This window comes from Hyaena hyaena, unplaced genomic scaffold (genome assembly GCF_003009895.1).
Source record: "Hyaena hyaena isolate Hyena2069 unplaced genomic scaffold, ASM300989v1 scaffold_445, whole genome shotgun sequence".
NCBI lineage: Eukaryota > Metazoa > Chordata > Mammalia > Carnivora > Hyaenidae > Hyaena > Hyaena hyaena.
This window is the reverse complement of record NW_024081077.1, coordinates 50982-68240: the sequence shown is the minus strand read 5'-3', so window position 1 is coordinate 68240 and position 17259 is coordinate 50982. Positions and strand designations below refer to the sequence as shown.

The 17259-nt window shown below is 39.9% G+C and overlaps 1 protein-coding gene across 2 annotated transcripts in view; it reads left to right on the top strand.

Annotated features, from left to right (window-relative positions):
* ANO6 (anoctamin 6) overlaps window positions 1-10799 on the top strand; it is a 201320-nt gene extending 190521 nt beyond the window's left edge. For both annotated transcript variants that reach the window (XM_039253292.1, XM_039253291.1), the window contains one exon: window positions 7652-10799. In XM_039253292.1, the coding sequence (XP_039109223.1) occupies window positions 7652-7858 (207 nt within the window). In that variant the 3' untranslated portion in view covers window positions 7859-10799. The remainder of the gene's footprint in view (window positions 1-7651) is intronic.
* The last annotated feature ends 6460 nt before the right edge of the window (window positions 10800-17259 follow it).

The window sequence follows — 17259 nt, the reverse complement described above, 5'->3', positions numbered from 1 at the left end:
CTCACATAACATAGTTGACTAGAAGTAGTGAACGTAATTTACTAGAGCCAGCTCTCTGATGTGAAGACAGTATCTCTTACTCTAGCTTCTCTCTCATGGCACATCACGTTATGACAGCAGTGTTCGTGCTACACATTTGTGTTCTAGACTGTATGGAGAAAGAAAGGTGATGCTAGCCATAGCTGTTCCTTTGTGTCAGCAAAGAAAATGCTTTGGCAGGAAATTTTCAATGTGATGAACAGAAAAAATATGCAGCCAAGAATCCTCATTCCAGCAAGTCTGTCATTCAGAATATAAGGAGAGATAAAGGTCTTTCCAAATAAACAAAATTTGAAAGAAATCGTCACCACTAAGCCAGCCCTATGATAAAGCCTGAGGGGGACTCTATGAGGGAAATGTTGCAAAAAACACAAGGTACCAGAGACACCACCACAAGCATGAATCCTACAAAGAACACAATGACTCTAAACCCATATTTTTCAATAATAACACTGAATGTAAATGGACTAAATGCTCCAATAAGACATAGGGTAGCAGAATGGATTAAAAAAAAAAAAAAAACAAAAAACATCCATCTATTTGCTGTCTACAAGAAACTCATTTTAGACCTCAGGACACCTTCAGATTGAAAGTAAGGGGATGTAGAAATATCTATCATGCTACCGGAAGTCAAAAGAAAGCTGGAGTAGCCATACTTATATCAGACAAACTGGGACTTTAAAGGCAGTAACTAGGGATGAAGAAGGGCATTATATAATAATTACAGGGTCTATCCATCAAGAAGAGCTAACAATTATAAATGTCTATGCACTGAATTCGGGAGCACCCAAATATATAAAACAATCACAAACAGAAACAGTCTTATAGATGAGAATGTGCTAACAACAGGGGACTTTAATACTCCACTTATAGCAATGGATAGATCAACTAGACAGAAGATCACTAAAGAAACAATGGACAAGAACGACACATTGGACTAGATGAACCTGACAGATAATATTTAGAACCCTACATCCTGAGGCTGTGGAATTCACTTTCTTCTCAAGTGCTCATGGTGCATTCTCCAAGATAGATCACATATTGGGACATAAAGCAGCCCTCAATAAATATGAAAGAATTGAGATCATACCATGCACACTCTCAGATCACAATGCTATGAAACTTAACATCAATCACAGGAAAAAGTCTGGAAAACCTCCATAAACATGGAGGTTAAAGAACATCCTACTAAAGAATGAATGGGCCAATCAGGCAATTAGAGAAGAAATTTAAAAATATATTGAAACAAATGAAAACACAACAATCCCAATTCTGGTATGCAATAAAGGCAGTCCTAAGAGGAAGGTACTTTGCACTCCAGGCCTATTTCAAGAAATTAGAAAAAGTGCAAGTACAAAATCTAACAGCGCACCTAAAGGAACTAGAAGCAGAGCAGCAAGAGCACCCCAAACCCCGCAGAAGAAGAAAAATAATAAAATTCAGGGCAGAAATAAACAATATAGAATCCAAAAAAAAAGTTGAAGAGATCAATAAAACCAAGAGTTGGTTTTTTGGAAAAAATAAACAAAATTGACAAAAGAAAAGAGAGAACACCCAAATAGCAAAATCATGAATGAAAATGGGTTTATTACCACCAATCTCTCAGACATACAAGCAATTATCAGGTAATACTATGAAAAATTATATGCCAACAAACTGGACAACCTAGAAGAAATGGACAAATTCCTAAATACATACACACTACCAAAATTCACATGGGAAGAGATAGAAAATCTGAACGGACCCATAACTAGTGAAGAAATTGAATCAGTTATCAAAAATCGCCCAACAAATAAGAGCCCTGGCCAGATGGCTTCCATGGGGAATTCTACCAGACATTTAAACCAGAGTTACTACCCATTCTTCTCAAGCTATTCCAAAAAATAGAAATGGAAGGAAAACTTCTGGACTCATTCTGTGAAGCCAGCATCACTTTAATTCCCAAGTCAGACAGAGACCCAGCAAAAAAAAAAGAGAACTACAGACCAATATCCTTGATGGATACGGATGTAAAAATCCTCAACAAGATACCTGCAAATTGAATTCAACAGCACGTAAAAAGAATTATCCACTATGATCTAGGGGGATTCATTCCTGGGTTACTGGGTCGGTTCAATATTTGCAAATCAATGTGATACATCACATTACCAAAATAAAAGATAAAAATCATATGATCCTGTTTATAGATGCAGCATTTGACAAAATACAATATTCTTTCTTAATAAAGATCCTCGAGAAAGTCGGGACTGAAGGAACCTACTTAAACATAATAAAAGCCATGAATGAGAAGCCCACAGCTAGTTTTTCCCCATTGAGGATGATATTGAGAGCTCTCCCCCTGAGATCAGGAACATGACAGGGATGTCCACTCTCACCACTGTTGTTTAACATAGTGCTGGAAGTCCTAGCATCAGCCATCAGACAACGAAAGGAAATAAAAGGCATCAGAATTGGCAAAGAGGAAGTCAGACTTTCATTTTTCAAACACGACATGATACTCTATGTGGAAAACCTGACAGACTCCACCAGAAGCCCACTAGAACTGATCCATGAATTCAGCAAAGTTGCAGGATACAAAATCAATGTACAGAAATCAGTTGCATTTTTTTACACCAAGAATGAAGCAACAGAGAAATCAAGAAACCAATCCCATTCACAATTGCACAAAAATCATAAAACACCTAGGAATAAACCTAACCAAAGATACAAGAGATCTATATGATGAAAACTATAGAAAACGTATGAAGGAAATTGAAGAAGACACAAAGAAATGGAAAAACAGTCTATGCTCATGGGTCAGAAGAACAAATGTTGTCAAAAGGTTACTACTACCCAAAGCAATCTACACATTGAATGCAATCCCAATCAAAATTGCACCGGCATTCTTCTCAAAGCTAGAACAAACTATCCTAAAATTTGTATGGAATCACAGAAGACTCCAAAGTAATACTGAAGAAAACCAAGATGAGAGTCATCACAATCCCAGACTTTAACCTCTACAACAAAGCTGTAGTCATCAACACAGTATGGTATTGGCACAAAAACAGACACACAGACCAGTGGAATAAAATAGTCAGAATTGAACCCGCAAATGTATCGCCGATTAATCTTTGACAAAGCAGGAAAGAGTATCCAATGGAAAAAAGGCAGCCTCTCTAACAGATGGTGCTGGGAGAACTGGACAGCAACATGCAGAAGAATGAAACTAGACCACTTTCTCACACCATACACAAAAATAAACTCAAAATGGATAAAGGACCTGAATGTGAGAGAGGAAACTATCAAAACCCTAGAGGAGAATGCAGGAAACAACCTCTTTGACCTCAACTGCAGCAATTTCTTACTTGACACATCCCCAAAGGCAAGGGAATCAAGAGCAAAAATGAACCATTGGCATCTCATCAAGATTAAAAGCTTCTGCATGGCAAAGGAAACAACAAATAAACCTAATAGGCAACTGACGTAATGGGAAAAGATAGTTGCAAATGACATCAGATAAAGGGCTAGTCTCCAAAATCTATAAGGAACACGCCAAGCTCCACACCCAAAAAACAATCCAGTGAAGACATGGGCAGAACACATGAACAGACACTTCTCCAAAGAGGACATCCAGATGGCCAACAGACACATGAAACGATGTTCAGCATCCCTCATCATCAGGAAAATGCAGATGAAATCCACACTGAGATACCACCTCACGCCAGTCAGAATGGCTAAAATGAACAAATCAGGAGACTCTAGATGCTGGTGGGGATGTGGAGAAACCTCCTACACTGTTGGTGGGAATGTAAACTGGTGCAGCCCCTCTGGAAAACAGTGTGGAGGTTCCTCAAAAAATTAACAGAACTCCCCTATGACCCAGCAGTAGCACTGCTAGGAATCTACCCAAGGGATACAGGAGTACTGATGCATAGGAGCACATGTACCCCAATGTTCATAGCAGCACTCTCAACAACAGCCAAATCATGGAAAGCCTAAATGTCCCTCAACTTACCAATGGATCAAGAAGATGTGGTTTATCTATACATTGGAATACTATATGTCAATGAGATAGAATGAAATCTGGCCATTTGTAGCAACTTGGATGTAACTTGAGGGTGTTATGCTGAGTGAAATAAGTCAGGCAGAGAAGGACAGATACCATATGTTTTCACTTATAAGTGGATCAGGAGAAACTTAACAGAGGACCATGGGGAAGGGAAGGGGAGAAAGTAGTTGGGGAGAGGGAGGGAGGCAAACCTTGAGAGACTCTTAAATACTGACAACAAACAGGGCTGATGGGAGTGGGAGGAGGAGAAGGGAGGTGATGGGCATGGAGGAGGGCAATTGTTGGGATGAGCACTGGGTGTTATATGGAAACCAACTTGACAATAAACTATAAAAGAAGAAACAAAAGAAAAAAAGAAAATGCTTTGCCAGAAGCCTCCAGAGTAGACTTCCACCTGTATCACAATGGGAAGAACTAGAGCTCACAGTTCCTCCCAGCAGCAGTGTAGGCTGGGACAGGAGGTATATGGTGTGTTTTGAACAAAATGAGAATCTGTTAGCAAGAAAAAAGTGGGATAGGCTGCCTGCCTGGTTTGAAATTTTTCTAGTATTGTTTGTTAGCTATTAAAAAAAACATCAACAGAAGAAGAAACAATTCATCATTAGCTCACGAGCATCTGTGGATTCCTGTAGTATCTGCTATATCAGCAAGAGTCGCTAGTTTGTATTCATATATGGAGTTGACAAAGTATTTACACTGCTGCTTTGATGGCATGGTCGACTAGATACTGTGAGGGGCCCTTTCGCTACAAAACATTCAGAATAAGCTTAAATCTCCCAGAAGGGGGAGAGCAGGGAGGACAAGGTACAGGGGGAAGGACAGAACTCCGAGGAGGGGCCGAGGTGTGGCTCCTGAGAAGAGCCATTACACAGTGACAGCCTATGGAAGGGCCCCGAGCTGGATGCGCCCCCTGGAAGGAACATGGGAATGAGCGAAGGTGCGGATGGACTCAGAATCCCTGGACGGGGAGGAGAGCTGAGCCCCCAGTGGCCAGGCCTGCCTCCAGCCCGGCCCACTGCCCGTGGAGCAGAGAGACGTGTTGGGGAAACACCGTGCTGCCTCTTTGTATCTGTCCCCTGGGTTGTTATTCTGCCTAACTTCTGTGATTTCCAACCGACATGAAATGACTATAGGGGTTTTCTTAATGAGAAAAAAAATTTTTTTTCTTTGCATTTTTGAACTCACCGGAAGGAAGGAGAATCTACAAAGAGGAGGGGGAAAGGTGTAGTGGCCAAAATAAAACGTGCTATTATCGGAGCTGCCGTCTACAGGCTCAAGAGGACCCAGTAGGGCATCAGAAGTGAGGTGGACCAGCTGAGCCCGAGACTCTTGGATTCAGCCAGGGGCCCCCAAAATGACTAAATTTGCCTCAGAACAAAAGGAAATGTGTATATCCTCTGCGGAAAAAGTGTCCTCAATTTAGACCACAGTTTTTTCTCAGATTGAAATAATCAAATACGAACTTCCAAAGATCAACAATAACAAAGGGAAGTAAGAAAAACCAGGAGTGAGATTCAGCCAAAAAAAAGGAAGACAACTAATTTGGACCCTCAGTAATTTCAAGAGTATCCATTATCAGATAAGGAATATAAGTGTTAATGACAATGTTTTAACAATGAAATGAGAGATTCAAAAATAAGGAAACCATAAGAAACTAAAAAATTACAAGGCAATTCTGAATAATATAGTGGAAATTTTAAAAATTAACATATGCATTACGCAGAAGTTTAAAGACAGAATGAATTGGGAGATAGGTCTCCCAACACCTCGCAGGGAGAGAAGACAGTGGAAAGTACAAAAGAGAGATTAAGCAATTTTCAAAAGATTCACAGAAGAAAAAAAATGGGTTAGTAGAGGAGAGGCACTTTGAAGAGTTAATGGCTCAAATTCTTCCCAAATAAATGACAGACATCTGTTCACAGAGCAGAAAGCACAGCAGACGTCAAGCAGAGTACAGAAACCCATGCGGGCACAGGTTGAAACAGAAGTGCAGCTCCCCAAAGACAAGGTCATAAAAGTACCCAGAGAACAAGGACCGCTCAGGAAAATTAAAATTGGAATGAGAGTAGACTCTGATGGCAACACTGAGGCGAGAAGAGAGTAGTCGAATATCTTCACAGTGCGAAGGAAGGTAACTGTAAACCTAGGATCATAGCAAAACTGAGTAATTGAAAAATCTTTCCACAATGACAACACCGGGCCATATGGTTTTATAGGAGAGTGATACCATACTTCCTAGAACAGATCATTTTCGTTTCCTCCAGAGATGAGAAAGCGGAAACTCTCTCCCACTCCTTATAGATAAGATCTTAAAATCAGACAGGAGTAGAAAGAGAAAGGGAAATTCGAAGCCAAATCTCACTCTCTGCATAGATGCAAAGATCTTCCTAAAAGGTGCTAATTGAATCTAGCAGTATACTGTTTTTTTTTTAAGTTTATTTGTTTTAAGAGGCAGAGAGAGAAAGCTTGCCCACGCAAGTCGGGGGAGAGGCAGAGAGAGGGAGAGAATCTCAAGCAGGCTCTGTGATACCAGCACAGAGCTTGATGCAGGGCTCAATCCTCAAACCATGAGACCATGACCTGAGCCAAGATCAAGAGTCGGACACTTAACTGACTTAGCCACCCAGGAGCCCCAGAATCTATCAATATACTTCTTAAAGATGACATTAGACCACATTGGCTTATCCCAGAAATGTACAGGTGACATAACATAGAAAATCCACATATCTATATACATTACCTACCTCAGAAATAGAAAAGAAAAACCTCCCTCTCCCACAACCGACCATTTGGCTCTTCACTGTATAATTTCCGTAAGTGAGACACACTAGCATCTCTCTCATCTCAAATATTCTTCACCCTCCTATTACTAATGTACCAGAAGCATTTGACACAGAAGCTCTTCTTGAAATTACTCTTCACTTGGCTCCCAGGAAAACACTTTTTTTTTTTTTTTTTTTTTTTTGCCTTTCCTCTTACCTCACTAGGCAATATGGATAAATACAGAAGAATATTAAACAGAATTGGTAATGGACGGACTAAGTTACTGCACAATAACATTGATGAATCTTAGAAACTAGTTTTAAGCAAAAAAAAAAAAACAAAACCAATTTTCAAAAGACTACCATGCTTTTTTATAAAGCTCAAATCAAACAAGACTAAACAATATATTCTTGTGGGATATATACATATTTTGCTAAGCTCATTTACAAAAATAAGATGATACAGATACACTCACACATAGGGTAGTGTTAACCTTTGGGGAAGAGCTCCCGGAATGAGCTAGGAAAGGAACACCTCCAAAAATACTACAGCATTGTCAGTGTCATGGTGCGTGGGAGAGACATCAGACACGTTGTGTTCTACATATCAAATAGTATTCTTGTGGTTTTTAAAGTAATAAAATATAGCTCGTTAGCAGAGGCACATGGCGCAGGAGAGATTGCACGTATATGTGGAGTGCCCAGCACCTTGTCCACATACGCTGCCAGATGTCCTGCAATAGTAGGAACTCTGTGTTCCCCTCCATTTCTCTGGGACTGACATTTTTCTTCTCTCCCACAGCATATCATCTACTCTGTGAAATTTTTTATCTCCTATGCAATTCCAGATGTATCAAAGAGCACGAAGAGCAAGATCAAGAGAGAAAAATACCTAACCCAAAAGCTTCTACACGAGAATCACCTCAAAGATATGACAAAAAATATGGGGGTCATAGCTGAGAGGATGGTAGAAGTGGTAGATAACAATTTACGACCCAAATTAGAATAAGAGCTTTAGGTTCTGAGAAGCACTTTACAGAATTTAACTCTGTCAAAGTATATTATGAATCACTAATGAGAATGTTTAAGTTAAAACACTTTGGCAAATAGGAGCCTTAGCTATTGCCATTTTCATACAGATTATTTTTCGGTTTCAGCCAGCCATGCAGGAACTGGAAAGTGTAAAACTTAGATCAAGAAATGCATAAAACTAATCACCTGGAAAACCAGAAATGTTACCCTTTTGGATAAATTTGAATTTCGGTAACACAGAAAAAGTCTCTTTGTGTGCTTAAAAACCACCCCTTCCGAAGCAGAATGGATTTTTTTCCCCTCCATATGACTATTTTCATTCCTTTCTGTTCTCAAGCACATGATCCCCTTTAACACAGTGCTTCATTTCTTCACTTCGCCAAATCTGTGCCAGAGTTCTCTTTCCCTTACAGTACTTTTGTTAAAGGCGAGACACGCTTGCTTTTTATGTGATTAAAAATAGCTAACTCAGAATTTCACTTTGAATGCTGTAGTAAGTGGCAAATAGACTCAAGAATGCACAATATTTCAGTGTGTTAGCACATCCCTACAGAAAACGAAACCTCACTTAATAAGAGGAAATAGTTCCCGTCTCCATTTTGGCCTACCTTTTCATCTCAAAGAAATACTCTTAATGGATTGGAATAAAGATAGCAAGGTTCTGAAGTGTACTTGTACTAATCACAGTGACACCTTTCATCTTCCAGGAGCACTCTTAGAACGTTCTGTGCCTAGTCAGTGTTGACTGCTTTGCAGATCTCAAGGGAGTCAGATGACAAAAGCAGGGAAAGTTATAGATTCTAATAGAATTGTAACTCCTATTGATCAGGATAATTAATGTACCTCTTCTAAAGATGTGGTTTCCTAGAATTTCACTTTTATCAACATAATGGTCTAAAAGGATAAGCCCGTCAGTTTGCCACCAGTTGCCCTTGATTCATTAGATCAAGGAGGTACGGAATCACAGGCACTACTGGGAACCGCTCACTGTGCAGCCCCTGTGACTTGACGGTGCTGTGCAACGCACTTAAGAGTACAGCCAGTGCCCTAATTGTGAGTCACTCGGCGTTCCCTGCGTGGGGAGCGCCTTTTTCCCAAGGATTCCGCGTATCCAAGTGATGAGCATACCAAAGCCTGTGCGTGGTGAAGGTGGTCCCCTCCATTCCCTTGTTCCCAGCCCAGTAACTTGTCTGTGACTGCACGCACCAGGGGAGGTGTGAGGAGAGGGAGGAGACAGGAATAGACCCACATCACTCCCAATCCAGAAGAGAGACTCTGGGTTTGATTTGAGCTTCCAGCCTCCCTAAGGCCGCGGTTTGGTCACAACCCCTTCCCTGAGCTGCACGTTAACTTCCCGCTGATGCCTGCACCCCGCACACCTTGCCTTCAAGTTGTTAGCTCAGCAGTCTTTACCGAGCTTTCCTGCCTTTCGGGTGCAAGGCCCTCTGGAAAGGCTCCGGACAAGACCCGGGCCGCACCGCTCACCCTGACTGTTAACGGGGGAGTGCCGGGTAGAAGAGAGGGTGTCTGGCACTGGGTTCTTACCGGGTGGGCCGCCACCCACTGAGGTGCTGCTACATGCCCAGGTGCCATAGGAGGCAAGCCACTCAGTCCAGCAGCAGAGGAAAAGGAAGTGAGATTTAGAGGTTCGTTATAATAGAACGCTTAACTCAAGGTCATGATTCTAAGTGCCTGCCATAAATGTTCAAACAAAAAAACCCAGAAGCCAAAAACAGTATTTATGTAGGATTCATCAAAGCAGTATTCTGGACTTTTGCATTGTCCCATTGGATCAGGGACATTTCACTCACTTTCTTGATCACAATAACAATGTGAACAAAGTGCTCACAAAAGGTCTCACGAGCTCTGCCTGCACAAGGGAGTAAGAAATGAGTTTCTTCCCAGCTTCTAGTCCTGCCCAGGGGGGGTGCATCTGTTCCTTTCCTTGCTCACCTGTGACGCCGTTCCCGGAAGTGGCGTCACTTCCGCCCTTAGTACCTCAGCTCTTCTCTGAAGGGTAGGACTGTCTGCTTGTGTTGGATTTGCCAACCACTCACTGTGGGAGCGTAGAGAAGGAAATGTTTTTGCCTTATCTCCTTGTATGTAAGCTAGAACTTTAAAAAATGTGCATTTATGTTTCATAAATCATCTTTCGTAAATCGTCTTCATAGTTTAAAACGTGCTTTTGTGGACAGGAGGGGGAAAAAAACCTATATTTTTAAAGGCAGAAGATACGATGTGTGACACTGCCAATATTCCCCTAAGCAACGAGATAGTGGGCATCCAGGGCCACCTGTGACACCGACAGTGTTAATGGAACTCTAGTGCTGACTTGTCAGTGTGAAGACAAATGTGGGACTGTATCTGCAGGCCATCACTGGGCTGGATCTGTAAATGTGAGAAGCAGCACCCCAGGAAAAAGGGGGTGTGCGACGATGCCCCTGTGAAAGGAAACCCTGGCCCTAGGTTTGCCCAGTGTTAACCACTAGAGAGCATTTTGTTTTATTTCTCTTTGTAATGCCTGTGAATTTTAATGGATTGAAGCATTAGACCAAAATACTCAGGGGATTTTCCTTTAAATATCCCTCAAATACTTTAGATGTGTCCATAGAAAGGGAAAGCTGTCATTTTTTTTTTTTAAACTAAGCAAGGCCATTTTGTAAACTGTCACCAAATGCCTTCCCTTTTAGTTATCCGTGAGTGCATCTTGAATTTCAGAAGACATTAATTCACAGTGGGGGGCAGAGTGTGCTCTGTTATCGAAACACTTCTCATACCATTTTGTCTTTGTGCCTATTATACGTTAAGATGTTTGAAAAGTTAAAATGTTTGATCAGCTTAACTAAAGTAGAACTGAAATATTCACCATGCTTTCATACACTGTGGCAGAAGATGTAAAGTTTGTAATGTTTTGTGAATTTCTGTGCATTTTAATATTCTTTTATAATTATGAGCATTTTAATAAATTCATTTTTAAAAACAGCACTGTGGTCTACTCTATAGATGTCTTCATGTTTTCAAGGAGAGCGTATATGTCTCGATTACGTATCACCTAGAAAACAAATGTGTGCTTTTGTGTCGGTATGTAAAAGTATATTTTTCACAGCCTATACTTACTGTAAACATGATTTTTCTGGGGGAAAAAATTGGCTGTGGGGTTTCAGCCAGGGCTGCTAAAAACCGGTTGTTGGGATTGAGCCCTGCCCAGGGTACAAAGCCTGGAGACCAGGTGGGAGCTGAAAACCAGCCCCTCCTCCCCTCTCTGCTCACGACACCAGGTGTGCTAGGCCAGGCTGCATCAGCAAGAAGGGAGAGGCACTTTTCTCTAAATGCATAAAGTTGGCTTCTGTATGCTAAACCATGATTGCAGGGGACAGAGCCCCTGCCCCGGAGAAAGCAAGTCACTAATAATCCCAGAGAGGTTCTCTTTGAACCTGCTGTGGCCCTGAGTACAGAAAGGGAAATTACAGAGAAGAAACTAAAGGAAAATCTCATTATAAAAATCGATCTTTTTATTCTGGACAATATATCCAGATTTTAACTCATTCCATGTATGTGTATGTATGTATGTAATTCTTTAGCCAGCTTAAATCTCATTGGGCTTCCAAGAAAACTCTATAACTAGACCAACAGGAAGAAGTCTTTTCTGATCCTTATGTGACACACTTGAGATTGGTACTAATATTATCCTTACCTTCAAGCCTTTAAGTCTAACCAAGGGCTGACCAGAAGTTCATTTCTTAAGCTAAGAACCCCCTCTCATTTGCAGGGAATGAGGAGATCTTAAATAGAGTTGGCACTTCAACAGCACCGTGATCTTCATAGGTCCATTTATATACAGATTTTTAATAAAATTTTTAAAAATAAATACTATAAATGTATTTTTACTTCTTTAGGATTTTCTTAACATTTTTTTCTGTAGTGTATTTTATTGTAAGAATACTATACCATACAAAATAGCTGTTATTTGGGCCTGAGCTCCTGGTCCAGGATGGCTATATGGGAAGATCGTGAATTCACCTCCCTTTATAGACACAGCAAACCAACACCTATTTATACAGCGATTCCTCCTGAAGAACTGAGGACTGACGGAACAAATGTCTGCACGACAAAAGACCACAAACAGAACAGCAAGAGACCCAAAGACTTGGTAACAAATGGAACTGCCACCCTCATTGCAAACTGCAATGAGGAGGAATAGTTCAGAGGGACCATGAGCAGGTTCATCTGCTCTTGGACATGAGAAAAGGCCACGGTTTACTAAGGCAACTGGAACATACAGGAACCAGCCCTAGAACCCTGTCCAATAGCAGGCCAGCTGCTAGAACTCTCTCTGGGTCAGAGGGGCTGGTGAGCCCCATGGTTTGCATTCACCCTCCACCATGACAGCACAGACCAGAGCAGTTGGGGTGTCCTAGCCAGCCTGCAGCAAGCTCCAGACCCCTAGTCCAGCAGCCTCAAAGGCCAAGGGCACAGAATAAAAAGCCACTGTTTAAAAGGGCAACTGGAATATAAAGGATCCAGTCCTAAAATTCTGCCCAATAGCAAAGTTGCTACTGAAACTCTCTCTGGGTTGGAGAGGCTGGTGAGCACCACGGGTTACATTCCTCCTCCACTTGACACTGTGGACAGGGACAGGGTCTGGGTATGCTAGTGAGCCTACCATATCAGTGAGCCCACACCAGCCCCAGCTGTCCCACCAAAGCGCCCCCCTTCCTGGAGCACACCAGGACACTCCTGGTCAACACTCTCTCCAGCTTCAGCCATCTCACCAAGGTGATACAGGTGCAAAGCACCCCAGAACACTCCCGGCTCACACCACTCTGGCTCTAGATGACTTGCTGGGGCACCCCCAGCTCTCACATTGGCTCCAGACAACTCACCAGGGGTCCCTTTGTGCAGAGTGCCTTGGGACACCACCCCCTACCCAACCATGCTCTAGCTACACTGCTTTAGTGCCCCTGCTCCCCAGAACACTGCGGTCCACAGCCACCCTGGCACCTATACATGCGGACACCCTGGCTTGCACCAACCTCAGCATCAGCTCCTCTGCTGGGGCACCCTCTGTGCAAGAGAGCCCCGGACCTCCTAGCTTGTACCCTTAGCTGTTGGGCCAGGTCACCCTCTAAAGAGAAGCCCCAGGACTGCCCTGGTTTGTGCTCACTTCACCTCTGGCCATCCCACCAGCACTGGTCCCACTCCAAGCTCATAACAACCACAGCCCCCACGAGCCAGCCAGCCAGTCACCAGGCATACAGCCTGTACAGGATGCCCATGTATAAGATCATTCCTTCTAGTTTAGGAAAAGTAGCTGTTCTGCCTAATTTATAGAAATAAATACAGAAAGTCAAGCAAAAAGGGGACACAGAGGTATATGCCCCAAATGACCGAGACAGAACCTCAGGAAAAGAACTAAATGAAAGGAGATAAGCAGTATGCCCAATAAAGAGTTTAAAGTAATGTCATAAAGATGCTCACTGGACTAGAGAGAAGAGTGGATAAATTCTGTGAGCACTTCAACAAAGAGAAAATATAAATACTTCAAGAAAAAATAAATCTTGAAGAATACAATAACTGGAATAAAAAAAATACACAGAGGGAATCAATAGTAAATCACCAGAAGCAGAAGAAGAGATTAGCAATATGGAAGATAGGGTAATGGAAAGTGTCCAAGCTGAAGAACATAAAAAAGAAATTTAATTTTTTTAATAAAAAACAATTTTTAATAATAGGTTAAGGTCTATTTTGGACAATATCAAGGGAACAAACATTTGCATGGTAAGGGTCCCAGAAGGAGAAGAGCGAGGAAGAGACAGAAAATTTATTTGAAGAAATAAGCTGAAAGTGTCCTTAACCTGAGGAAGGAAACAGACCTCCAGATTCAGAAAGTACAGAGAATTCTAAACAAAATGAACCCAAGAAAGTCCACACCATGACCTATAATAAAATGTCAAAGATGAAAGATAAGAGAGAGTTTTAAAGCAAGAGAGAAGCAACTAGCTATATACAAGGGAAACCCCATAAAGCTATCAGTTAATTTTCAGCAGAAAGTTTGCAGGCCAGAAGGCAGTGGCAATGATACATTCAAAGGGCTGAAAGGAAAGACTTTATAACCAAGAATACCCAGCAAGGTTATCATTAAGAAGGAATTAAAGGAGAGCGATAGTGTTTCTCAGATCAAAAGAAAACATAACAATTAAAACAGTTTAAAATCACTACTAAACCAACCTTATGAGAAATGTGAAAGGGACTTCTTGAGGTAGAAAAAAAAGTCATATTACAAATTTTAAAAACTGTGAAAGAAAAAATGTAATGAGTAAAGCAAACATACAGTAAAGGTAGTAGAACAGACACTTATAAAGCTAGTATAAAGGTTAAATGACAAAAGTACAAAAAATTATATCTAAAAAACTAGATAAGGGAACTAATGATAAAAAGGTGAAATATGACAACAAATATGTAAAAATGGAAGGGGAAGTAAAAATGAAATTCTTTTAGCATGTGTTTGAACTTCAGAGACACCATCAACTTAATAGAGACTGCTATATATTTAGGATGTTATATATGAACCTCACAGTAACTACAAACCAAAGATCTATAATAGATACAAAAAAACTAAAGCAATAGAAAGGAAACTATAACACTAAAGAAAGTCATCAATCACACGGAAATTTGAAAGGAGGAAAAGAAGAAAAAAAACAGAACTACAAAAACAACCAGAAAACAAATAACAAAATTACAATAAGTACATGCCTATAAATAATTACTTTATATAGCAATAGTCTAAATGCTCCATCAAAAGGGTGACAGAATGGATTTAACAAACAAAAAAAGACTTATCTTTACGTTGCCTACAGGAGACTAACTTCAGGCCTAAAGATGTACTAAAGGAAAGTGAAGGGATAGAAAATGACTTTCCATGCAAACGGTAGGGGGTGGGGAAAAGCCAGGGTAGCAATACTTATATCAGGCAAAATAGACTTTAAAACAAAAACTAAAACTGTAACTGTATCATTATATAATGATAAAGGGATCAATCCAACCAGAGCATATAACAATTGGAAATATCCACACACCAAACATAGGAGTACCTAAATACATAAAGCAATTTTTGACAGAAAAAAAGAGAAACTGACAGTGGTAAAATAATAGGAGACTTAAATATTCTTTTTACATCAATAGAGAGATCACCCAGGCAAAAAGGTCAATAAGGAAAGAGTGTCTTTGAATAACACATTAGACAAGATTGACTTAACACTTATATGCAGAACATTTCACCCCTCAAAAAAACAGAATAAACATTCTTTTCAAGTACACGTAGAGCATTCTACAGGATAGATCACATATTAGGTCACAAAATAAGTCTCACATATAAGAAAGTTGAAATCATATCAATCATCTTTTCCTACCACAACGGTATGAAACTAGAAATCAATTATAAGAAAAAAATGGAAAAAAAACCACAACCACATTGAGGGTAAACAACATGCTACTAAACAACGAATTGATCAATGAAGAAATCAAAGAGGAAATCAAAAAGTATGTGGAGACAAATGAAAATGAAACAATAGTCCAAAATCTTTGGGAAACAGCAAACGTAGTTCTAAAAGGAAAGGTTATAGTGATACAAGCCTACCTCAAAAAAATTTTTCAAATAATCAATCTGACTTTACAACTAAAAAGAACTAGAAAATAAAAAGTAAAGCCCGAAGTTAGTAGAAGAAAGTAAATAATGAAGATCAGAGTAGAAATAAATGACATAAGACTAAGAGAAAAAAAAAAAAAAAGAAAGAAAAGGAGAGGAAGAAAGGAAGGGAGGGAGGGAGGGAGGGAAGGAGGGAAGAAAAGAAAAGATCAGTGAAACCTAGAGTGGGTTCTTTGAACAGATAAATAAAAAATATAAACATTTAACCAGATTCAGTAGAGGACCCAAATAAATAAAACCAGAATGAAAGGTAAGTAACAACAGACACCACAGATATGCAAAGGATTATAAGAAGCTACCATCAGAAATTATACGCCAACAAATTAGACGACCTAGAAGAAAGGGATAAGTTTCTAGAAACATACAATCTTCCAAAAGCAAATTAAGAAGTAGAAAATCTGAACAGATTACTAGTAACAAAGTTGAATCAGTGATCAAATTTCCAAAAAACAAGTCCAGGACCAGATGGATTTATAATTGCATTCTACCAAAGATTTCAAGAAGGGTTTATACCTATTCTCAAATTATCCCGAAAAACAGAAACAGAAGGAAAGTTTCTAAGTACATTCTACTAGGCCAGCATTAGCCAATGCCAAAACCAGACAAAGATACAACAAAAAAAGAAAACTACATGCCAGTATCCCTGATGAACATGGATGCAAAAATCCTCAACAAATATTAACAAACTGAACTCAACAAGACATGAAAAGAAACACTTACCGTGATCAAGTGGCATTTATTCTGGAGACGCAAGAATGGTTCAATGTTCACAAATCAATCACGTGATATACCACATCAACAAAAGAAGGGTAAAAATCATATAATCATCTCAGATACAGGAAAAGCATTTGACAAAGTTCAACATCCATTGATAATAAGAACTCTTCAGTAAAGTGGGTTTACAGGAAACATACCTCAACATAATAAAGGCTGTCTATGAAAAACCCACAGCTAATATCATACTCAATGGTGAAAAACTGAAAGCTCTTGATCTAAGATTAGGAACAAGATGAGGATTTCCACCCTCACGACTTTTATCCAAGATAATACTGGAAGTCCTCACCTTAGCAATCAGATGAGAAAAGGAAACAAAAGGCATCCAAGTTGATAAGGGAGAAGTAGACCTGTCACAATTTGCGGGTGACATACTATAGAAAAACCTAAAAAATCCACCAAAAAACAATAAGCAGTAATCAATGAATTCAATAAAGTTTCAGGATACAAAATTAATATATAGAAATCTGTTGCATTTCTATACACTAACAACAAAGTAGCAGAAAAGGAAATTAAGAAAACAATTCCATTTACAATTGCACCAAAAAGAATCAAATACCTCTGAATAAACTTAAACAAGGTGGTAAATGCCCTATACTCCAAAAACTATAAAACATTGGTGAAAGATAAAATAAACAAGCCTAAAATTTGTATGGAACCATGAAAGACCTTGGATAGCAAAGCAATCTTAAAAAAGCAAACAAAGCTGGAGGATCACAATTCCAGACTTCGAGTTATAACGCAAAGCTGTAGGGATCAAAACAGTATGATACTGGCACAAAAATAGGTCAAAGAAACAGAAACTCAGAAATAAAGTCACAAATATAGGGTCAACTAATTTTCAGCAAACAAGGAGCATACATATAATGAGAAAAAAGATAGTCTCCTCAACAAATGGT